This window comes from Vanrija pseudolonga, chromosome 6 (assembly GCF_020906515.1).
Source record: "Vanrija pseudolonga chromosome 6, complete sequence".
Classification (NCBI taxonomy): domain Eukaryota; kingdom Fungi; phylum Basidiomycota; class Tremellomycetes; order Trichosporonales; family Trichosporonaceae; genus Vanrija; species Vanrija pseudolonga.
The window spans coordinates 1,381,565-1,404,103 of NC_085854.1; the positions used below are offsets into that span (position 1 = coordinate 1,381,565).

The 22,539-nt window shown below is 61.2% G+C and overlaps 8 protein-coding genes across 9 annotated transcripts; 3 read left to right on the forward strand and 5 right to left on the reverse strand.

Moving 5' to 3' along the window:
• Positions 1 to 1,963: 1,963 nt before the first annotated feature.
• rqh1 lies at positions 1,964 to 6,365 on the reverse strand. Of its 2 annotated transcripts, XM_062774842.1 has the most exons (16): positions 6,121 to 6,365; positions 6,016 to 6,085; positions 5,810 to 5,970; positions 4,864 to 5,759; positions 4,783 to 4,824; positions 4,399 to 4,746; positions 3,958 to 4,361; positions 3,898 to 3,914; positions 3,829 to 3,851; positions 3,686 to 3,781; positions 3,139 to 3,647; positions 2,701 to 3,099; positions 2,573 to 2,636; positions 2,443 to 2,492; positions 2,322 to 2,392; positions 1,964 to 2,278 (listed from the first exon to the last, which is right to left on the reverse strand). In XM_062774842.1, the coding sequence occupies exons 1-4, from the start codon at positions 6,244 to 6,246 to the stop codon at positions 5,613 to 5,615; spliced, it is 504 nt and encodes a 167-aa protein (XP_062630827.1). In that variant the 5' UTR covers positions 6,247 to 6,365; the 3' UTR covers positions 1,964 to 2,278; positions 2,322 to 2,392; positions 2,443 to 2,492; positions 2,573 to 2,636; positions 2,701 to 3,099; positions 3,139 to 3,647; positions 3,686 to 3,781; positions 3,829 to 3,851; positions 3,898 to 3,914; positions 3,958 to 4,361; positions 4,399 to 4,746; positions 4,783 to 4,824; positions 4,864 to 5,612. The 2 variants fall into 2 exon arrangements, with proteins under 2 accessions (XP_062630827.1, XP_062630826.1); XM_062774843.1 differs by lacking the exons at positions 2,322 to 2,392; positions 6,016 to 6,085; positions 6,121 to 6,365 and having other exon boundaries at positions 3,139 to 3,624; positions 3,836 to 3,851; positions 5,810 to 5,834.
• Positions 6,366 to 6,639: 274 nt separating this feature from the next.
• On the forward strand, positions 6,640 to 8,529 carry SPAC25A8.03c (Protein arginine methyltransferase NDUFAF7, mitochondrial). Its single transcript, XM_062774844.1, has 4 exons — positions 6,640 to 6,888; positions 6,928 to 7,035; positions 7,074 to 7,592; positions 7,649 to 8,529. The coding sequence occupies exons 1-4, from the start codon at positions 6,652 to 6,654 to the stop codon at positions 8,414 to 8,416; spliced, it is 1,632 nt and encodes a 543-aa protein (XP_062630828.1). The 5' UTR covers positions 6,640 to 6,651; the 3' UTR covers positions 8,417 to 8,529.
• LOC62_06G008314 (uncharacterized protein) lies at positions 8,503 to 10,450 on the reverse strand. The gene is made up of 3 exons (XM_062774845.1): positions 10,080 to 10,450; positions 9,676 to 9,969; positions 8,503 to 9,632 (listed from the first exon to the last, which is right to left on the reverse strand). Coding segments are annotated over exons 1-3 (1,284 nt in total). The 5' UTR covers positions 10,081 to 10,450; the 3' UTR covers positions 8,503 to 8,643.
• Positions 10,451 to 10,844: 394 nt separating this feature from the next.
• Positions 10,845 to 12,380, forward strand: argx (putative argininosuccinate lyase; the record flags this gene model as incomplete). The annotated part of the gene is made up of 3 exons (XM_062774846.1): positions 10,845 to 10,885; positions 10,961 to 11,420; positions 11,475 to 12,380. The coding sequence occupies 3 exons, from the start codon at positions 10,845 to 10,847 to the stop codon at positions 12,378 to 12,380; spliced, it is 1,407 nt and encodes a 468-aa protein (XP_062630830.1).
• Positions 12,381 to 12,608: 228 nt separating this feature from the next.
• Positions 12,609 to 14,343, reverse strand: ARG2 (Amino-acid acetyltransferase, mitochondrial; the record flags this gene model as incomplete). Its single annotated transcript, XM_062774847.1, has 2 exons — positions 12,609 to 14,255; positions 14,296 to 14,343. The coding sequence occupies 2 exons, from the start codon at positions 14,341 to 14,343 to the stop codon at positions 12,609 to 12,611; spliced, it is 1,695 nt and encodes a 564-aa protein (XP_062630831.1).
• A 544-nt stretch (positions 14,344 to 14,887) lies between these two features.
• LOC62_06G008317 (uncharacterized protein) lies at positions 14,888 to 15,641 on the reverse strand. Its single transcript, XM_062774848.1, has 3 exons — positions 15,503 to 15,641; positions 15,417 to 15,434; positions 14,888 to 15,370 (listed from the first exon to the last, which is right to left on the reverse strand). The coding sequence occupies exons 1-3, from the start codon at positions 15,518 to 15,520 to the stop codon at positions 14,975 to 14,977; spliced, it is 432 nt and encodes a 143-aa protein (XP_062630832.1). The 5' UTR covers positions 15,521 to 15,641; the 3' UTR covers positions 14,888 to 14,974.
• A 373-nt stretch (positions 15,642 to 16,014) lies between these two features.
• Positions 16,015 to 19,366, forward strand: LOC62_06G008318 (uncharacterized protein; the record flags this gene model as incomplete). The annotated part of the gene is made up of 3 exons (XM_062774849.1): positions 16,015 to 16,068; positions 16,123 to 16,384; positions 19,116 to 19,366. 3 exons carry the CDS (start codon positions 16,015 to 16,017, stop codon positions 19,364 to 19,366), a joined length of 567 nt encoding a protein of 188 aa, XP_062630833.1.
• Positions 19,367 to 19,548: 182 nt separating this feature from the next.
• Positions 19,549 to 22,477, reverse strand: Prmt5 (Protein arginine N-methyltransferase 5). The gene is made up of 4 exons (XM_062774850.1): positions 21,854 to 22,477; positions 21,281 to 21,803; positions 20,451 to 21,230; positions 19,549 to 20,413 (listed from the first exon to the last, which is right to left on the reverse strand). The coding sequence occupies exons 1-4, from the start codon at positions 22,289 to 22,291 to the stop codon at positions 19,644 to 19,646; spliced, it is 2,511 nt and encodes an 836-aa protein (XP_062630834.1). The 5' UTR covers positions 22,292 to 22,477; the 3' UTR covers positions 19,549 to 19,643.
• Positions 22,478 to 22,539: the final 62 nt, after the last annotated feature.

The window sequence follows — 22,539 nt, forward strand, 5'->3', positions numbered from 1 at the left end:
TGCTACAAAACCCCCGAGCTCACGTACGCACCTACGTACGCAAGCACCCGCGAGGGAGCGAGCATGGTCGTGGCTGGCGCCACCTGCCCGCAGCCCACCGCGGGTGGATGCAACCATAATCTTGCGTACTCACATGCGTTTGTTCCGTGTGCTTCCTCTGGCGCTGTGCCGACGACCGTGACCCAGGCGTCACTCCCAGGAACCATTGCGCGCTGCTCACCACCACGTACTCGCTCTACAACGTCGTACGCATACTCGGCGCTGCCAGCGCTGGATCCCTGCATACAGCGCTCTTAGGAACCACTTAAACCCTCCCCGGTTAGGACGGTGCCAGACGGCAATCTGGTTTACGCTCTGTAGCACGACTTTTGGAACGCCGGGAGGCGCGCCGCCGCCGCCGCCGCCGCCGCGGCTCGGCGCTCAGCCATGCACGCAACACCTACGACATTACTCGCCGTTGGGGGTGTCACCTCGCTCATCCTGCAGTTGCAGACAAACCCAACCCTCGTGCACAACCCTACCGCCCGACCCTGATGCTGCCCACCGCCACTCGTGCGCTGAGTAGCACTAAGTCTGCGCAGCCCTGCAACGTATTAAAAACCGCTTCCCTCATCACCACCTGGGCCCTCGGTCAGTGTACGTACTTGATGACTCTAAACCACCGATTTTGACGTTACAGCCCAGTGTGATTGTGCCGTCGCCGAGGCAAACTTCGCGCTGCCGTAGGTGTGTGCACAGTGTGCAGTGTGCAGTGTGCGGCGCGGTGGGTGTGCGGACGGACGCGACTTTTTTGCTTCTTATTACCGAACCGTCGGTCGGCCCAGGCCCAAACTCAACGCAACCCAATGCCAAACAATCACACATAAACAAGGGTGCTGTGGTCGTGTTGACGTTTTGGTGACCGGTAGCGATGGCGGCAGCAGTAGCGGCAGGCCCACGGCCTCGGCGCGGCAGCCGGTAGCGAGGCACAACCACAACCACAACAACAGGCGGGCCTGTGGCGCCTGCTCCTGCTTCCTGCTGCCGTTCCAGCGCTCTGTCCCTCACAAGACCTTGCCCCCGCACAAGGCACCGTGTTTGTGGTGCTTGTACGGTTTATGCCTCGGGGCGTTGTAAAGTGACACTCGAGTTACAGTTCAAAGGTGCTGCTGGGCGACAACAGGGCGGGCGGAGCGTCGTCGCGCTGCAACCAGCCAGAGACGGGTTGGGTGGGTTCCGCTTGTCGGCAATTGCTTGAACAACTTTGCTCCTGCTCGCCCTGGTCAGCGTCCCTCGGCACCTCTCGCTTCTTCCGGGTGGCGTAGAGGTGCCAACAGGCCACTACGGGTTTTCCAAAGTTCACAATCCACGCGACTGGCGCGACCTGGCTCGCGCTACCGGGCTCGAGACTGGCAAGCATGAACCTGCGCCAGTGAGCCTACGAGCAGATCCTCTAGGTCCCACCAAGGGCATTAACACTCTTTTCTCCGAGACCTTTTTTTTTCCTTGCAACCTTCGCTGATAGCCGTTCCTAAGCGGCTACTCTCCGTGGAACCCAACCCGCGCAACGCTACAGGCTCGCTGGCTCCGCCGCAAACATGCCTTTGACGCTGAACGTAAGGCCTGGGGCCAACCCCCAATTCCCACTCAAGCTTTCCGCGGGTAAAAGCGCCGCCCCCCTGAGCCTACAACTCTGCCACCGCAGCCTTGTGCTCGTTCCGCTCCCTTGGTGAGACAATTCCACTGCGTCGAATCCTCCCGCTGCCGTGTCACCACCACAATAATGTCGTTCCAGCAATTCTATTAGCCTCAGGTCAGCGCCAAGCCACAGTCGTCAACACTTCCATCCGACCTGCATCCGAGACTTTTGATCGAGTGCGAAGGGATGTGACATGCCGTTCCAATCTTTACGGACCGACCAAATCTTCCTGCAACCGCATGTCAACCGGTGTCTTGCCTTGTTCGGTCCGCTTACACACTGAAACACATCTGATGTTGTGTAATGGGAAACACATTACATAGGCATTTAGAACCTGACGCAGCACGCTTGACAACAGCCGCTGAATTGAAGAGCGTCATCGTGTTTCAAAAACTCGGTCCTGCCGGACGACTGTTCGCAAGCCCAAACGCTCGTGAACGTGGTGGATTCAGGACTTTGGTCGCTCCGTGCGCGCTACCATGTGACGCGTCATAAGAGTAGGAGCGGATGTTGGTCAGTGAGAATGCCGTCCGTGCGGGAGCGCTCGTTGCGCCTCCAGCGGAGGAGGAAGCTTTCTTTTCTCGGGTCAGGGAAAGAGTCCTACTCACGTTAGCCACAGAGTACTAAACACGCGCGACATTACCTTTGTCCTATATCCCCGGATCCTTTGGACTGCCTTGATGTGATGGCAGTAACAATCGCGTGCCCGTGAGACTAGGCCGTCAGGTCCCCGTATTGCACTCTTCTCACACATGCAAACTCACCTTGTACAGTGCAGGCGAGACACCCTTTGTACTCTGCAGAGCGGCCAGGTCTGCAACAATGGTTAGGCACCGTTCACCCGCAGACTGGCTCCAGTCGTGCCCGTCGTGACTGCTCCTCCGCAACACGTACCTCGCGGCTTCTCTTTGACCAGGCGATCAAGCAGGGTCTTGACCACCTTGCGTTGCCCGCCCTTCTGGGAACTGTCAGCATGCATAGCCCGTGCCCACCAAAGTCGACTCCCACACGCCGCCACATACCTCGTCACGTTCTAGAATCTTGCGCAGGGCCTCTTCCAGCTCTACATCTTTTGGCTCCTTGGCCCCACTCGCCCCGTTTGTCCCGCTGGCCCTGAGCGCAGCACCAGTTGAAGCCTTGTACTTCTTGGGGTTGTCGATCAACTGAATCTCGTCGTCGTCGCCATCAACGATCGGATCCTCGTCGTTATCAGTGTCACCCCAGGGCGAGTTGTCGAATTCGTCCTCCAAGGAGACCAATTGCTTGCTCTTGTTGCCCGTTCGGCTGAGGGTTTGCGATTTTGGAACCTTGCGAGGCTGAGCATCTGAAGCTTTCCTCTTGTTGCCCTTTGATTTCTCGGCCTCAAAATCGAGCACAAGCTTCTTGTGGCCATTCAAGTAGGCCTTGGCGTCGGGCCCAAGCTTTGCAAGTCAGGCCCAATGAACTGATGCTCCACTCACCATTAGATACGAGTTGCTCCACCCAGCCTTATTCGATGTGTGGAACTCGGACAGACCACGGTCCATAAGCACAGCTTGAATCAGCCGCTCCGCATCTTCACGAGTCCAGTCCTTGCCAACGCCAAAGTACTGGTTCGAATCGAGCCTCTTGGCTGCGGCCCCGGAAACGCCGCGGAAGCAGGTGGCGGCATTGAGGATAGTGATGCGGTCTTTGCGATCAAAGGCCTGCATCATCTGAATGACCTGCCTTGCTCCGTCGGTGACATCCCTTCGGACCAACTTGTCTTTTTCAGAGTTGAGGCAGACATCGCAGGTCTGCCGGCAGAGCGCTGGATTGAACTTCTCGTTGAAGAAGGCAAGAACGGCGGTGCGCCGACAGTCGGCCCGGTTGTCGCAGAATCTGATGACTGACCACATGGCCTCCTTTTGCCGCTCCTTCTGGGCATAGTCGAGGTCCTTGTCCTTGTCGATCATGTGGAAGGCAGACTTTGAGTCGCTGAAAGCATAATCTGGGCGATCAGTACGCAGGATGATATGGCGCACGTACACAAAACACAGACGGAGGGATGGCCATCACGGCCAGCTCGCCCTGTCTCTTGGTAGTAGCCTTCCAGGGAGCGAGGAAGAGAGTGGTGAATGACGACTGCAACCATCAGCGCATGAAACAAGTGCTTGCCGGGCGCGGCTCACATCGCACGTCAGGCTTGTCAATGCTGGACAGGTCAGCCAGCGCTTCGAATATGTGTTTGCAATACTCACCCCATACCAAATGCCACCTGCGCAGCGTCAGTGTGGCTCGCTCAGCTAGGGCCTACTTACCGTTGCGACAATAATCTCAAACTTGTGATCTTGCCACCCTTCCTGGATCTTCTTGCGATCCCCGTTTGGCATTCCGGCATGATAATGCCACGCTCGAAGTTTGTACGTGTCACGCAACTCCCTGGCAACGACTTCACACTTCTCCCGGGAGGAGCAGTAGATAATACCACTGGAACCCCCGCCCTGGGTCCCAATGAAGCCCGCGATATCAGCGAGCACATTCTTCGCCTTGGGGCGGATCTCGTAGAAGAGGTTGGGCCGGTTGAAGGACTGTGCCAGCTTTGTGCAGCCCTTGATACCGAGGACACGGATGATGTCGTCTTGCACCTTGTTCGGGGCGGTGGCGGTTAACGCCATGATTGGCACCGTTGGGTAGTCTTGCCGCAGCTCGCCAAGTCGCAGGTCTGTGGGTCAGACCCAGCGTAGGTCACTACCACTTACAGTCTGAGCGGAAATCGTGGCCCCACTGGCTCACACAGTGCGCTTCGTCAATGACGAAGCGTGCCAATTGATTGCGGCTGATGAGATCGCGGATGATAGACTTGATCCGCCCACCCTTGGTGAGCATCTCTGGCGTCACGTACACCACCTTGGTGTACGGCTTGCTTCGGCCAAGCTCGTCGTGGGCAATTTTTTTATCCGCCGTACTCATTTCGCCAGTATAAGCAATGGCCGGGATATTGAGCTTGATAAGGTGCCGCGTCTGATCATTCATCAGGGAGATGAGTGGCGAGATGACAAAGGTGACTCCCTTGGTCTTGCCCCCCGAGCAGACAGCAGGCAGCTGATCTGTAACGTCAGCAATTGCCTGTCAACACGACGTACAAGTGAGACTCTTGCCACCTCCAGTCGGCATCAAGATGAAGACTGTGGAGTTAGCACCAAAAGAACGCATCTGCAACGCACCATCCCGGCCCGCCAGCGTCTCGTTGATCGCCTCCCTCTGGTTTTCCCGGAAGGACGGAAGCTTGAACACCTGCCGCAACTTTTGTTGCACTTCGTCGCTCCACGAGTACTTGATATCAACCTTGACTGTTTTCGTCGGTGCCATGTTCTGCTGGCTAGACGGGAGGGCCGGGCCCCGTAGTGGGGAAGAATCTGCGGGACGAGGAGACGATGGAATGTGTCGTGGTGGGGGACCGCGATCTGGTGATGAGAACACCTGAGCCATGTCGAGGTCGTCGAACTCGGCGAGCGCTGCCGAACTGTCGATGACGTTTCCAGATGATTGGGGTGGACGCGCTGCCCGAGGCGGCGTAGACGAAGGTACCAGCTCATGGGGCGCATCGTCCCACTCGTCGGCAGCCTCTGCCATTGCAATATCTTCGTCGTCGAAAGCGGGGGGCGGAGAGCTGGGGACGAACACATGTCGAGATGGTCCTGCCTCGGGTTGCCGGCGAACAGGTGTACGAGGGCGGGCAGCGGATGGACCGGAGGAAGAGTAAGATGGAGGATCGGAGGGAGGGAGGTCTGATCTTGATCGTTGGATGGGGTCTGTACTCGGGGTGGGATATGACGCCGGTGGTGGCTGGTGACTAGGTGTTGCCACCCGACTGCCGCCGCTGGATGGCGCCTGCGAGCGGGCTGCGATTGCGGCCTTGAGCTCGTTGAGACGTTTGGTAATCATTCCACTGCAGGTAGGTTAGCACTGTCCATCACCAGACACGTGGTACGTGCAGTAAAAGCTTTGTCGTCTGCGGGTCATCGTCTTCGTCGTCGCCCCCATTCTGCTGCTGTTCGAGCAGATTGATCTTCTTCTCTTGATTGCTCATGACCATGGCGTTCAGCTTTTCCAGAGAGTACTGGGGGAGAATCATCAGTAACGTAACCCTCCTGGTTGCAATGCACGTACAGAGTCCAGCTCGGGCGGATAGCTTCTCGTTCCACTCTGGTTTGGGGTCGCCCGCCCAGAGTCTGATGACGGCGTGAACAGCTGAGACGAGGGCCTCGCAGGGCCAACACGGGTCGGCGACCCAGTCGACGTGGACATGCCGTAGGGAATCTCACTGAACGCTGAGAGTGTCAGCTCCACTGACGAACCGCTAACAGATGACTCACACTCCCTCTTGAGAGTGAGGGAAGGGTGCGAGGTGGACGACTCGCCGTTCTTGGCGAGCTTGAACGAAGGCTACGGGCGTTAGCTGGGCCACTGATGCCACGCACTTTTGAAGCGGCAATCTCCAGGAGTGTCGGCTTTGCAGAGGAAACGCCCATGCGAGCTCGCATCTCGGCGAGGTTGTTGGACGGTAGTGGAGGGGGGCCGGAGCCCTCGCGAGGCGTGACGGCCATGATGGATCAGGAGTGGTGTTCCTGACGATTAACGAGATGCGAGATGATTAGGGGAGCGAAGCATGTGTATCGTGTGGAATGTTATGGCGTCGAGGGGATTGTGATAGATGAGTGACGAGAGAGAGAGAGAGAGAGATGGAGACAGGAAACAGTCGACGAGGACAATAACAGTCGCGCGCGCGAAGATGCAACCAGACCACCGTCAGATCCTTGCCTTCCCTGGGCTGTAAACCCCGGAACCAAACATCTCCACGTGCTGCACACGCGGCAATGCTCCCGCTGCCGTTCCTCGCATCAAATGGGCGGCATCGGCATCGTCTCTCGGCTTGCATCAGGTTGGGTTTAGTGGAGGCAAGACCAGCTCGACCTCGTCGACATCTACATCGTCCATATACCCAAACCACCATGGCTTCTATATCACGCCGGGCCATGGCAGAAGCCGTGGCCTCGAGCAGCGCACGGATACGCCCGCTCGCATCGTCCCCAGCAGCAACCGCTGCTCGCTGCTTCCTCGCAACGCCCTCGCGATCCCTCGCGACCTCGAGCGCGGCCGCAGCGCCGAAGAAGCAGCTCTCGGGCCGCGGCAAGGAGCGCTTCAACTTCAACACCTCGCTGTCGATGACTGATGACCCGGACCCGGACGTAAGCTGCTTCTTCCTTCGTGGCGAAGCTAACGCGCAGCACGTGAACTTCCGCCTCGTGTCGGCGGCCGAGGTGGCCAACTACCGCGAGCCACCTACGCGCGTCAAGATGCTCGTGCGCGACTTTATCGACGACAGCTTGTACAATGTGGGTGTACGTTGTTCCACTCGAGCTCACCCATGCAGCCGCACTATGGCTACTTTTCTAAAAACGTGACCATCTTCACGCCGCCCACGGCGTCAGGCTACGACTTCAGCAGTTTCCGTGACCAGGCGGCGTTCCAGGAGGCCGTGGCGGAGCGGTACGAGGCCGAGTACGGCGGCGCGGGCGAGGGCCTCAGTCGGCAGGTGTGGCACACGCCGACCGAGCTCTTCAAGCCGTACTTTGCGCGGGCGCTCACGAGCGCTATTCTGAGCCAGTACAAGCTCAACCACTTCCCGCACGAGGACCTGATCATCTACGAGGTCGGCGCGGGCAACGGCTCGTTCATGGCCGACACGCTCTCCTTCCTCCGGGACGAGCACCCCGAGGTGTTTGCGCGCACCAAGTACCGCATCATCGAGATCAGTGCCGCGCTCGCTGGCGCCCAGCAGGCGCGCGCCAAGAAGGAAGGGTTCCCGAACATCGAGGTCATCAACCAGGACGTGTTCAAGTGGCAGGGCGGTGGAGACCAGCCGTGCTTTGTGATTGCGAACGAGGTGTTTGTAAGTGGCCGCGCTGCGGCGTTTAGCCAGACTGTGCCGCAGCTTACACTCCCCAGGACAACTTTGCGCACGACATGATCCGCTACGACATGGTCACGCTGCAGCCTCACCAGGCCGTCGTGTCGATTGACAGGCATGGAGACTTCTCGCTACTCTACGAGCCAGTGACGGACCCGTTGCTGCGCCGAGTGCTCGCGTACCGGCGGTTGCTGCCGCCGAGCACCAACACGCAGCCGCCGCTCAGCAAGCCGATGCTCGCGTCGTCGACGCTGCGATCGGTGTACTCGCAGATGCCGTTCGTGCCCAACCTCTCCCCGCCCGACTTCATCCCGACCAAGGCGATCGCGTTCCTCGAGCGCATGCGCGACCAGCTCCCGCGGCACCGGCTGCTCGTGTCCGACTTTTCAGAGCTGCCCGATGCCGTGCCCGGCCGCAACGGCCCAGTCGTGCAGACGCGCTACGGCACCAACATGGTGCCGTGCGAGACCTTCCTCGTCAAGCAGGGGTACTTTGACATCTTCTTCCCGACCGACTTTGAGCTCCTCCGCGACACGTATTCGCTCATCATGAACTCGCCGTCCCGGCGCGACGAGGCACCGCCACCCAAGGAGGCCAAGGCCAAGGGCAAGGCGCAAAGCCGCCTCGGCAGCGAGTTCTTCTCGTCGACCGGCGTGCGCGGCTTCCGACGCCGCTCGATCGGCGTATACCCGCAGACCGAGTTTATCCAAAAGTTTGGCGGCAAGGATATTGTGCAGGCCACGAGGACGCGCGACGGACAGAGCCCAATGCTGGGCATGTACCACAACGCCAAGATTCTGTTTTGAGGACAAGGAGTAGATCATTAGCATTGACCACCACTGCATGGCATAGATCTCGGCACTGTCATCATTGTAGACGAGTATCACATAGGGCATCAAGCTGCCGGGTTACTGAACAAGGGACCAAAGAAGCAAATCTACAACAGGAGCAGTATGGGTCGCGCGAGATACATGACAAGAGGGACGGCCCGAAGAATTGAAAGAAAGAAGGGGATTGCGGGTGTCGGAAAAGTCTAGACACGAACACCGCGGCGGCGGAGGCCGAGAACAACGGCTTCGCGAGCCGTGCCGCCGTGGCCGTGGCCATGGCCGTCGACGGCGACGAGATCGTCGCCAATCTGTAACACGTCGACGATCGGAACATAGCGGCGCTCATATGAGCCAGAATGGGAGCGCGCGCCGGGGGCAGTGTAAGACCCAGACACCGGGCGCGACAGAATGGGTCGCTCAAAAGTGCCGGAAGTGGGTCGCGACATAGCCGGGCGCTCAAAGGTCGCAGAGGCGCGAGACTCGAGGATTGGGCGCTCGAACGAGACGGAGCCCGAGCGGTGGAGCGACGAGTGCCTGCTCAGAGCTGGGGGCTGAGCCTGAGCATGAGCAGAGTGCTCCTCCTGCGAGAGCGTCCCGTGGGTAGAGCGGGGCGACTTGACGCGTCGCGATTTGCGGCGGCGAGGAGCAGGCTTTGAGCCGAGGATCCACGACAGGCCGAGCTGGCCGATCCACCCGGCGCCCATCCCCATGAAGCAGCCTACGCCCACGACGCCGCCGACGAAAACGTAAACGGGGTAGAGGGCGGAGAGGAAGCCGTACACAAGGTTGAGGGGCGCAATGACAAAGGTTTTTGCGAGAAGTCTGGATGTTGACGTCACGGGGTAGAGGATGGTCGAGAGGATGGACAGGATCAGGTTGACCGCGTTGACGAGGTAGGGCAGCGGGATGGCGACGAGCGCGATCGCGAGGTAGATGGGGTAGACGATCGTGCCGAGCACTATGCGCCAAGTCGAGCTCGATTCTGAGCCGCCAGCCGCCTGAATCGGCGAGGGGAGCTGTGGCAACTGGTAGGGCAGGTACTGCTGCTGCTGCGGCTGGGGTGGCAAAGCCGAACTACGCTCGAGCGCGTGCGGCGAGAGGAGCGGCGACCCAGACGGCAGATGCGAGAGGATCTCCGTGTCGTCTGAGCGGGTGAGGATCTGCCAGACAATGTAGAAGAACACGACGTAGACTGGTGCGTGAGTTGTATCCATCGACGACAAGGATCAACTCACGGACGACGGCCACCGGACTCATCGGCTCGTCTTTGCGCTGCTGGGGTGCGCGCGTCCGAGCAGCGTCGTACATGTCCTCGTCTTCCTCCCACAGCTCGTCGTCCTCGTAGAGCCCGCTGAAGCCCGAGTCGTTGCTGATGAACGACATCCGGTCGCCCGCCAGCCGTGGTCGCGGGGTGGAGAAGCTGCCAGCCGAGGCGGCCGTGGAGCGGCGGCGCGTGAGGCGCGGCGAGTCGCCAGACGACGAGGGCTGCCTCGTCAGAGGCGGCTGTCCTTGTCGGGTAAAGGTGGCCACTGGTGGTGTTAGCTTAGCGTGTCGTGTCGCGCGCGGCGGCTGACGGCGCACGCGACGACGACGAGGCGTGGCGCTGCGCCGGCGTCTGCCTGCCTGCTTCTCGACTCACTTGTGGGGGGCCTGCGAAGGGCTTTGGGGTTGAATGTGTGGTCGATGCAGAGAGAAGGAGTCAAGGAGTGTGGGATGATGTGTTCCGTTGTCGTTGTCGTGATATTACGCGCACCGAGAGGATTGAATGAATGTGGGCTAGTTGTTCTTTCTGTTGGGGAGGCGAGGCTCGTGACCGACGACGGACGGTTGAATGTTTTGAGTTGGGCTTAGCGTCAGTGGTCGCTGTGGTCGTCGTCGCTGGTCGTTGGCTTGCTCGTGCCGCGTTGCCGTAAAGAATCAAAGGCGTAAAGATGTGATGTAATCGTATCGAAATGGAACGTGTGCAAGAGTGTGTGTAGTCGATGAATGCTGTCGAGGAGGACAAGTTACAAACTTCCCACAAGCAAGGTCGAGGAGCGAGCGTGACAAGTGACGCCTCGTTGATTGTTGGGTGGGGCTGGACAAGTCGGCCACCGTACACGGCCCGCGCGCTCGGCTGCTGGACTCAATTTCAGGTCCGACGCCGGTCAAACAGTCGCCTCCTGGACGCGTATAGTGCCCCACCTTTGCGCGCGTCATCACAAACACAGGAGGTTAAATGAGGGGATTGAATAGCCTTGACACGTTCGGATTCATCCGTCCGACTCCATCTTTGGATTTCTGGCGCCGAGTCGGTACTCCGCGACTGCGACAAAGATAAAGAGCCAAAGCGACAGAAAAGCGCCCTCGTCCTTCACTTAGACACAACTTCTCCCTCCCCCACACCGACACAAAAACAATCACAATGGCTGCCGAGCAGGACTTTACCAAGCGCAAGCTCTGGGGGTGAGTACTGCCACCATCCCTTCTCCCCCCTCCTCCCTTCCCCCCTTAGAGCAGCTCCCACTGACTCCGGCTTAGCGGACGCTTCACCGGCTCGACCGACCCCCTCATGCACGAGTTCAACCAGTCGCTCAAGTATGACCAGCGCATGTACGCTGCCGACGTCAAGGGCTCGATCGCCTTCTCCAAGGCGCTCCTCAAGGCTGGCATCGTCAACGAGCACGAGCAGGCCGAGATCACGCGCGGCCTCAAGGAGGTCGAGCAGGAGTGGGCCAACGGCACCTTTGCGATCCAGGCCGACGACGAGGACATTCACACGGCCAACGAGCGCCGCCTGTCCGAGATTGTCGGCAAGGACATTGGCGGCAAGCTCCACACTGGTCGCTCCCGCAACGACCAGGTCGCGACCGACATGCGCATCTGGCTGCTCGACGAGACGGCCAAGGTCGAGGGCTACCTCAAGGACTTCCTCAACGTCCTCGTCTCGCGTGCTGAGAAGGAGGTCGACGCCATCCTCCCCGGCTACACCCACCTCCAGGTACGTTGGAGGAGCTTCGGCTAGCGAGGGCACGCAACTGACAATTCCTTCCAGCGTGCCCAGCCCGTCCGCTGGTCGCACGTCCTCCTCTCGCACGCCTCGGCGTTCCTCAACGACCTGACCCGCCTGCGTGAGATGGTCCCGCGTATCTCGGTCCTTCCCCTCGGATCGGCGGCCCTCGCCGGCAACCCGTACGGCCTTGACCGTGAGCTCCTGCGCCAGGAGCTCGGCTTCCAGTCGATCGGCGAGAACTCGATGCACGCCGTCTCGGACCGCGACTTCATCATCGAGTGGCTCCAGTGGGCGTCGCTCCTCATGATCCACATGTCGCGTCTCGCCGAGGACCTGATCATCTACTCGACCGCCGAGTTTGGCTTTGTCCAGCTCGCCGACGCCTACTCGACCGGCTCGTCCATCATGCCCCAGAAGAAGAACCCCGACTCGCTCGAGCTCCTCCGCGGCAAGTCGGGCCGCATCTTCGGCCAGATGGCCGGCTTCATGATGTCGGTCAAGGGCATCCCCTCGACTTACAACAAGGACCTGCAGGAGGACAAGGAGCCCCTGTTCGACGGCGTCGACAGCGTGTCGGCCTCGCTCCGCATCGCCGAGGGCGTCATCGCCACATTGAACATCAACGCCGACAAGATGGCCGAGGCGCTCTCCATGGACCTCCTCGCGACCGACATTGCCGACTACCTCGTCCGCAAGGGCGTGCCCTTCCGCGAGACGCACCACATCTCGGGCCGCTCGGTCGCGCTCGCCGAGCAGCGCAAAGTCCAGATCTCGGACCTCACCATGGAGGACTGGAAGGCCCTCTCGCCCCACTTCACCGAGGACGTGTTTGAGGTCTTCAACTTTGAGAACTCGGTCGAGAAGCGAAACGCCATTGGCGGCCCCGCGCGCAAGATGATCCAGCGCCAGGTCGACGTTGCCCGCGAGCGTATCGCCGGCAAGAACTAGACAGCAGCAGCACTACAAAACAAACACAAGCCAGGCTTAGAGCCCCTGGCCATCTCAGGAAGCGTAAACATATGCATTTATCTTTTGCACCACACTCTATGACACCATGCTGAACTGTACAACACCGAAATCTATAAGGCAGGGGTGGTGGGTGATCCTTGTTACCACCCACCCCTCACCGTGTCTCTCCACCATCGCGGCCCCGCTACCGCGGCGCAACGCCCGCCCCTAGTCGGACCACGCCGACTTGATGTTCTCAATCACCGGGGCCCACTTTGCGATGCGGTCCGACTCGGAGGGGTCGACGACACGCATGAGGCCGCCCGTCTCCTGGGCAATCTCGCGCATGCGCTGCTCGGCGTCGCACCAGAACATCTTGTTGGTGCCGCAGATGACGAAGCCGTTCGAGCGCTCAAAGTACCACTTGTTGACGGGGTTGTTTGCGCGGCTGCGCCACACGAGGTCGCGGCCGCGGCCGACACCGCTGAGCGAGCCGACGCTGGGGTTGGCGGCGTCCTGCAGACCCAGGCCGTATGTCTCGTCGCGGAGCGCGACCCACAGGAAGTCGACGGTGCCGTCGCCCTGGTGCGAGGGGAGCACGGCAAACTTGTCGAGGTAGCAGATATCCTGGCCCTCGTCGCGGCCCTCGTGGGTGACCACGGCCGCGGCGGCATAGTCGCCAATGACAATGACAAAGTCGAGGTCCTTCTCCAATCGCGCCCAGTACGCGTCCTGGTTGAGCACGCGGTTGAACGAGCGCTCCATGAGCGTCGTGAGCTTGGCCTTGTCGATATCCTCCATCTTCCGCAGGATGCGAACCGGCATGCCGCGGCGAATGAGCGTCGGCGTGTCGGGCGTGATGCGGCCCTCGGACTGCTCGAGGAGCGCGTGTGGCAGAGACGACGAGTGCGCCGGCTTGTTGGTGATGAGGTTGGCGATCAGGGCCGCTGGCGACCGGTGGCTGACGATCAAGGCGCTCGACGTGCGCGGCATGTGGCTCAAGCACTCGTCTGCCAGCGCGAGGTTGGACAGCGCGGTAGGGTGCGACTGCCGCCAGTTGGGCTGGAACGTGCGGTTGATGTAGTCAAACTCGGACGACAGGTTGATCGACAGGTGCGGTAACCCGTACCGCGCATAACTCGGGATGCCGCCCTCGCGGTTGATGATGAGGAGGCGCACGGGGGTGAGATCCAGCCGGCCACCAGGCGGCGCAGCAGTGATGGGGACCGACCCCTCGCTGCTCGTGCTCATCGCTTCTGCCAGCGCACACAGCACGCCGTTTGCGCTGATCCGGCGCGAGCGGCAGCCCTGGTCGAGCGCGACAGGCATGAGTACGGGGATCTCGCCGTCCTCGACGGCGCGGCGCACATGGTCGAGCCCCTCGGCCTCGACGTACACGTCGCCTTCTTCGCTCAGGCGCGCGACGGTGGCCAAGATCGGGCGGGCGGGGGCGCGCGCCTTGGTGAGGTAGTGCACCACGCGCTCGACGTCACGCAGCACCAAAGTGCGCTGCGCCTCTGCCGCGGCCGCATTCTCCGACTCGTATGGCGGGATGTCGTCGCGGTCAATGACGACGACGGACACGAGGCCGAGTTTCTGCAGGTAGTGGATCCCGCGCGCGATCGACGCCAGCTGGTGGTCGGTGAACGGGCCTTGGATCTTGACGAGCGCCGGGCGGCGCACGATCGGGTTGAGCAGCTGCGTGACCAGCTGGTTGTCTGGTTCGGCGGCGGACACGGCGGCGGGCGGCACAGCGGTCGGCAGCTCGGCCTCGAGCGTGATGGCTGGTTCGGGCGTCGGGGGGTGGAACGAGGCCATGTACCCGCGCGAATCGCGCGTCGACGGGCTCGCGGCGAGGATGTTGAGGATGAACTCCTGCGGCTTGTCAGCGGGAAAAAGACGCAGCGCAACCTACCTGGTCGCTTTCCTCCTCGCCAAACTCGTCCTCCTGCTGCAGGTGCATGCGCGACTTGTATCCCCGGGCGAGGGTCAGCGAAGGCGTCGGCGCTGGGCGGCATCGGAGCACCGTGCTGGGACGGCGTGATGCAGCAGCAGCAGCGGCGGCGGCTGACGCTGCCAGCCCGCGCGCCGGCGCGAGCACTGATTTTGCGAGGCTCATCACGTCGGTCGGTGTGCGGGGCCGCCGAGTTGTGTGTGTGCAGCAGTGTGCAGTGTGGGAAGAGGGCGCGGCGCGATGAAATGGACAATAAAGTCTAGCCTTGTTGTCGTCGACTCGGCCTCCCGTCCAAAATAAATATCGCGTCGACTCGGCGGGCGCCGTTACTGGCGTCGGGTAATGCCAGTCATATTCTCCCGACCGATTCAAATCCGCGCACAAAAGAGGTATTTACGAGTAGACCCAACTGTGCTTGCTTGCTCGGCGCGCTCGGCCACCGCCGCCATCACGGCTTGCTTGGTACGACTTGGTCGCCGCGAAACCGCTCAGCCGTCACGTCGACGCTACACAACGCTACTCGTCCTGCCCTAGCGTGCATACACGCGCGTACGCGATGAGGTAAATAGATGCATTCGACCTCTAATATGGCCGTCGGTGGCAAACGCCGACACTGTTGTCTCGACGCCGCCAAGCTGACCTACGTCAACTGCGCTCGACCAGCAGCGCTCTGCTCGTGAGCTGCTCGCTCATCGGCGCCCACCACGGAGCGCGAGCACAAGGTGGATGGTGGTGCCGGTCGTGATCTTGTAGTCGGCAATCGTCTTGTCGTCGCCCCTGCGCGTGTGTGAGTGCGAGTCCCGGCTCCGACCCGATGCCTCGGCGCCGGCAGCGCGGCACGGCGTAGCGTTCCCACGAAACCTCGACTCACATGGCCTTGCCACCGAAGATCAGACGCTGCTGAACGGGAGGGATACCCGCCTTCTCCTCGACGCTCTCCTTGACCTTGCTGATCTGTGTGCGTCAGCGACGCGTCGCGCAAGCAAGCAGCGCTAGCAGTACTCACCTGCCATTCAGGCTGCACGTCGATCTCGACCTGAAGAGTTAGAGCTCATTCACACCGTCCATGAAGCTCAACCCACCTCCTTGCCGGTAAGTGTCTGGCAGCGTCAGCGGCGTGTGCGCGGAGGAAGCCAGCTTGGCAGCGCAAGCGGCACAGTCTACTCACCCTGACCTTGAGAATCATGCTGGAGTGTGTGGTGTCGCTGTAAGTCGCCCGGGAGAAAGTGGAGCCAGAGGGCTGTCGTAATGAGAAAGTGTGTGTTGATGCGAACTGCACGCGAAAGGAGGGAGGCGGTGGTGGTGGATGGGTGGTCAGCAAGCGGTCATGGTGACGCGAGAGAAGGTGGTGTGCTGAAACGCGGGCAAGGGCCAATCTCCGTGAGTCTGGTTGAGGTGGAGGTGGTCCGGTCAGCGGGTGGCAAAAAGTTGACCAGAGAAGATCCTGGCCCTTGGACGCGTCGCCTACCGGGTCGCCATCTTGTCTTCCTCGCCTTCCCTGCCTTTCTCGCGTCGCGCGCGGGCTGAAGTAGGACTTCACCATCTCATCCTACATCTCTCATCTTCTCACTCTTCGACCATTACTGACCCTCTCACTCTGTCAACCTCCTCACCACACACTGCTGTCTCTGTCCCTCTGGCCTCACTCTGGCTCTCTCGGCTCACAGCTCACAGCGCGCGATGGTCGGCCCACGCACCAAGCGCATGAGCTCACGCCTCGCCAACCCGAAATACGTGAGCCGCTTCCCCTCTTCCCCTCTTAGTCCTCGCCCCTGACAAGGCCCCCAGTCCAACCCTCAAGAGGAGGAGGAAGACGACGACTCGGGTGACGCTGGAAGACGCCGGCCACCTGCGAAGCGCAGCGGGTCGGCCCGCGAGTCGACGACAAGGAAGACACCAACCCGGAAGAAGAGCAAAGACCAGCCCTCGGTACCCTTGCCCCGTAACGAGCTTGATGCCCCAGAAGACGGCTACTGGGACGACTCTGGGAAGTGGGTCGAGGGCCCTCGGCCTGCTTCTGCCGCCGGCTCGATGGGAGACCAACAGGCTGGTGGGTTACTGAACCCCGTTGTTTGCTAACCCACCAGTTGACACTGAACCAGAGGCCCCGCCCGTTCTCTCGCCTATCAAACCCGGCGGGGAAGACCGCTCCTCCTCCGTCGGCCCCGAAACCCCTCACCACGCCACAGAGTATCGCCCCGGCTCGCAACAAGCTAGCGCCTTACGCCGCAAGCCAGCAGGCCAAGCAGCGTTATTCCTTCCTCTGCCGCCTTCCCCCACACCCTCTGATCAAGGTCACATCCCCATACTCGACTACCTCCACTTAAGCCCCCCGCCCACTCAGCAGCCCTTCAAGCGCCAGTCTGGACGCCAGCCACTCCATGACAACTCGGAGGGGGAGCCTTCTGGCGACGAGGACTTCCAGACGCCACCACGCCGTCGTGTCCGCTTATCACCGCCACTGTCTGCGCCGTCGCAGGCCAGCAGCAGAGTCGTCCTCGGTGACATTCCCTTAGAGGAGCTGCCTTCTAGTCGCCACAAGACGTACTCCCGCCGTATCCGGCATGTCCACCGTCGTCAGAGGGAGGAGCCGGCGTTCAGCCCCGTCCCCAGAGGTCAAATGCCCTCCTTCGAGGAGCTGATGGAACACCAAGCCTCTCAGCAGCGGTCTCCCTTTCAAGAGCGCCCTCCTTCATACCCGTTGAGTGGCTTATCGTTCTTACACTCGAGCCAGCCCCACCGCATTCCGAGCACGTACGATGATGAGTACGACGAAGATGACGAATGGGCGGCCGTCTTACCCCGTCCTGGCGAGTCCGCTCAGAGAGTTTGGCGTGACCGAGAGGAGGAGGTACGTCCCCAATTTTGAGTTTCACCGCTGATGCCACAAGGACTTATCAAGGGCTCAAGGCATGTCACCTTCGTGGTATCGGAGGACCGACCGTCATGACATGCCATTCACGCGGGCCTTCTCGACGAGCCAGTACCACATTCCCGCCTTCGGCCACTATCCCACAGAAGGCAGGCTCGAGTTCAACAACCAGCCTTATCGCCGCCCATTTCCTTACTTCGAGGATGAAGAGTGCGGACAGATCGACTACACGCAGACCTCCAATTACTACGTGTCAAAGGGGACGTGAGTGTAGCTGGGATTACCGCCGATGAACGCTGCTAAGCCCGCAACAGAGCAACCAACCACAAAAAGGTCTCCAGTAAGACGAGGCGTCGCCGTCACGTCGTTGGAAGGATTCAACCTGCCTATCTGGACAATATCAAACCTATCAGAACTGTACCGCGGGAGGACTATCTCGAAGAGCTGAGGCTGCGGCAGGAGGAGGGCGCCGACTACGCGTACCCCGTCGACGAGCGACTCCAAAAGTACACTCGTCGAGCACCCAAGCCCCCCAAGGCTCGTGACAGACTTGTGCCGCGCTTCGGGGGTGACGTGGTGAGCGAGCCGGTGTCCGAGTTCACTGCTTCCAACCCACCTCCAAGTCAACCCATTCGCGTTCGCCAGCTTCCACAGGCACGGTTGGGTCGGGCTTCTAATGCAGTGGCGCCGTACTCTCCCCTGAAGTTCACTCGTGACGACAACGCTGCTCAGCCCGTGAACCGCCCGACTACTACTCAGAGTCGAACACCATTACCGACCACCTCGGCCTCTAGTCGACCTCAAGATCGTCCACAGTCGCGGCCGCCTACCTCTTCCCAGAACCATACATCTAGAGGAAGCAAGAGTAGCAACAATAACCTTATCCCCTTGGACGACCTCGACATCTTACAGGAGTGGCAAGATCTTCGGCCCGGAGAGGAGGAGCCACACGGCCCCGAGGAGCACGGCTTCGACAACATGCCTGAAGCTGAAGGCGACCTCGACGTTGACGACGTCGAGGAGTTTGAGCCCGAACCCCTGTATGAGGTGCTGCAGCCCAGCAAGCCCCGTGACCAGCCGGCCCCAGAAGAGCTCGACTTAGAGAGCATCTTCAACCTTCAAGAGTACCTAAACGACGGCCGCTCCAGACCTTCGAGGCCCTCGGTGCCCTCCAGACCCAACCGGGAGCCACTGGCTGACCTGACGCCAAAGGCACCATCTGGAGGCTTATCAGGCCTGGGAATGACTGACCTTCTTCTCAACCTCGCCACAAAGACGGTCGAGCAGGACGCCAGCCACCAGCCCCCGTTGCCGACCGCAAGGAAGAGGAAGCTGAACGAGCGGAAGCAGCGCCTGGCGGAGAAGCACAACCCAGGAAGCAGCAGCCGCTGCACTGTGCCTCCCGCAGCCTATGACCAAGTCATCGTCCCGGCAACTCTCGAGCCACTGCAAGTCTATCGCCCGTCCACTACTGAGCGCCCAGTGGTCGTCGTGCCGCCAATAAACCGACGACCATCGACTATCATTCCTCCGACAGCTGCGCCGGCGAACCTGCAACCCGACCTCACCTACCAGCGGGAGCAGGTATCCAGACGTGCCCCTCCTCCTACCGCGGCGGCACAGCCCACTCAAGTGTACGACTCTGTCGTTGAGCCCCCGGCATCGCAGGGAAGGTCGACGAGATCGAGGTTTGCAAAGGACCCTCAGCCGCAGGAGAAGTACGTCCCATTACTGCCCTCGAATCGGAGCAATACAGCGACTCGACCTCCACCCTCCGCGGCATCCGGCAGCTCCAACCAACATGTCACCCAGCCGGTGACGCCGGGCCAGCGAGCTCGAAGTCGCACCGCGGCACCTCTCACTGCCCGTGAGTTGTCCAACAGCTTCGGAACCAACTGACACGCCCCAGCCTTCAAGCAGCCGACCAACACCAACTTACCACCGCCGCCTCCCCTGACGGCCGCTCAGCGCGTCAAGGCCCGTTTAGCTGCCAGCTTCCCAAGCTACGACGAGATCCTCCCCAAGCCCCCTCCTCCTCCACCCCCGCCTGCCCTCGGTACTCGAGCCCGCGCCAAGACCGAGTATCGCACCAGCACCGTCACCGAGTCGTCGACCTCGACCACCTATCGCCAGTTCAAGGCCCATAATGGGGCCCACTAAGCCATCATCCGCATGTCATTGTGAATATCTCGCCACACCAACCTCCACCATTCATCGCCACATTCAACAGCACGCCTCGTGCCACACGCACTCAAGTCACCTGCACGCTGACCCGGCCCCCAAGTACCAAGCATGCCCACGCCCGCACCGAAACCCATGTAGATGATCCATGCGCATGTACTGTGATTTACCAGCCGACGATACTGTATACATACAGGTCCAATCCCGAGCGAGCACCGCATGCGAAATGTAATGTCCAAGCCTCAAGATCTGTAGCTTACAGGCCGACCCAGTAGTGCACGCCGCCAGCGTTGTGGAGGGTCGTCTGGCCGATCTTGACACGGCCCGGGTCTGGGGCGGACGACGCGGCCACCTCACGGGGCGAGTACGGCGCGTCCTGCGTCGGGCTCGCGTCCGAGGACAGGCCAGGGGTCGCAGGCGCGCGGAGGCGCGGCGTGCCGAGGTGTGTCGCCGCCTGGCTCGTGACGGGGAGGTAGGCTTCCGCGCTCCACTCGTACCATACTTTGCGGGCGCGCGTGTCGGCCAGGCGCCAGATGTTGACCTCGAGCTCGGCCCCAGAGGGGAGGTACAGGGGCTGCTTGAGCGGGAAGAAGAGGGGGAACCAGCTGAACATTTCTGGCGAGACGCGCGCCGCCGTGTCGGGGTGGATTGAGAGTCCGACATTGCCGTACAGGTGCGCCTCAAAGTACCCCGCAAAGCCGTGGCATGGGGACGCGTGCGGGATGTGGAAGGTGAGCGTCGCCGAGCGTGTGTTGTGGCTGTTGGTGTACGGCAGCCCTTGGTAGTCGAGTATCAGGTCGCGCCGGGGGTGCTCAAACTGCCAGCACTGCTGGATGCGCTCGCCGCACCGGCCCGACACGCCGCCTCCTTCTCCGGACAGCAGGTTGACCTGCTGCATCATGACGACGTAGGGTGTCTCGGCGGCTCCCGCAGCGCGCGACGGCTGCGTCACGTCGTGGTGGAGCTTGGAGCTGGAGATGGGCGCAATGTGGGCTGTGTATGACGTGGGGATGGACACGCCGTCCGCTGGCGTTGTCAGTGGGGCAAGATATGTATCACTCACCCTTCAGGAACCTCATGCCGCCGTCGATACACTCTGGGCTCAGTTCGTTGTCGCCAAAGCTGCCGAGCAGCTCCGAGACGAGAATGTCGGCCAGGTCGGTCACTGGGAGGGTGCGCATGTCGCCGAACACAATCTCGACGTGGTGTCCCCACTCGAGCGCCTTGCGCTCCTCGAGAGTCGTAAATGCGCTGGGGTTCTTCTCGACGGCGTATACCCGCGCCTCGAGCTGAGCCCGGGCCAGAGCTCGTAGCGTGCACGCTACTAGAGGTCCGCGTCCTGCGCCCGCAATAACGATCACCAGGTCGTCGTTGCCCTCGGCAGCCTTCTCCACGATGGCCAGGTAGATGGCCTCCTCGTATTGCCTGTACTTGACAGGGTCGCGCTCAAACACATCGTAGGTAGCCGAGCCCAAGTCGTCCATGAGGGGCTGCAGTGGTGCCTGGAGGAAGTCGCCATAGCCATTCGCCACCTCCTCTGGTCCTTGTGGCGAAATGTTGGCACCCGACGTGGTTGGTTGCGAAGTAATGTGGCGAACGTACTGGGGGTACGCGGCCGCTCCACCAGACGGATGCCTCACCTTCTCGCACTCGGAGAGGATGAAGGTTGGGGCCTGCTTGGTCATTCCGCGGATAAACGCTTGGCACGCCTTGGAGAGCACAGGGAATCCCTTGGCATTCGGGATGAATGCGGTTGCAGGAAGCCAGATGTGCTTGACTGGCTCGGACGTCCAGCGAGATAACGCCCCGACGGACGGGGGCAGAGGGTTGCTCAGGTCGAGCGCTGAGACTGTCAGCACGGCAAAGGTGTTCGCTACCGCTCTCGGTACTCACTGATGGTCAACCGCGGGTTGTAGCCACACATGGCACGAATGCAGTCCCACATTTCCCATGTACTGCTGGGGTCGCCCTGGATCGCGCTGTGCGTCATGCTCTTGGAGCTGACTCCAGATGCGTGGGTTCCCGAGGTTTGGGCGCTCGCGCCACTGACGTTACGGCTGCCGCCGTTGCTGTAGCCTCCCGAAGGCTGGCCACCAGCCGAGAGCGGGCCGAGAGCATTGAGCTGCTGCTGGTGCATGGAGCTTGGGCGGCTGCTGAGGGACGACACGCGTCGGTGGTGCGTCCTTGGCTCGCCGTTGCTGGCACCCGCCGGGCCCTGGCCGATAATCTCAAGCGGGTCGGACACTGGGATGCGGATAGAAATCTGCGTGTACGCGCTCTGGCCGCCCATCTGGAGGATGTTGCTAATCGCGCGAGCGTACGAGGGCAGGAAAGCGCGGTTCGCGAGATTAGGCGCAGGGATGACGAGCACGGGCAGCGAGAGGTAGAGCGCTTGTGCCATCTCCGCACGGAGGCCCTGTGACGTTGTCAGCTGTGTGCGTCTCATGGACCAATGGGTCAGCTTACGAGCTCGGAATCGAAGCGAATGCCCTCATCTGGCGCGTCGAGTTCGAGCCAGTCCGACGCGAGGGCGATGACCGCCTGCGATTCTTCCAAACGCGTAATGTTGCACTCGTCGCGGCGGAGGCTGGGTTCGCGTCGCCAGAGGTCGGCCTCGCGGTCGACGTCAGCGCGCGCCTGGGATCGCTCGGTCGCGGCTTGCGAGTCTGCCGAGCTGTAGGCGTCGAGCATCGCATCCTCCTCCTCGTCGACAGGGCGGAGACACAGCCTGTCCCAGCGCTCGCGCCAGCGGTCGTTGGCGAGCGGGAGACACACGACATCGTAGTCGGTCTCGCTGATAACTTCGCCGATGGCGGCCTGGAGCGGCGAAGGCGCCGGGTGGGGCTTGGTTGGGAGTTTAGGGATGTCCCTCGGGACGACTGCGATGGGAAGCCGCAGCGGCATTGTTGCGGTGAGGTGTGGTCGAGCGAGACTAGTGGAAACTGGGATGCTTGGTCCCGTTTTTGGGTAGTTTACAGGTGTGTCCTAGTCGGCGCGGAGTGAGTTGCGGGGGTCAATTGAGTGTGACAAGAATGGTGTGGTATGTGGAGTCGCGCGCGACTGTTGTCGGTCTTTAAGAAAACAATCCAGTTGTCGCGTCGGAGTGGATGCCCACCAGTTGTCAGCCAGAAGCCACTCTGCGCGTGTCGTAC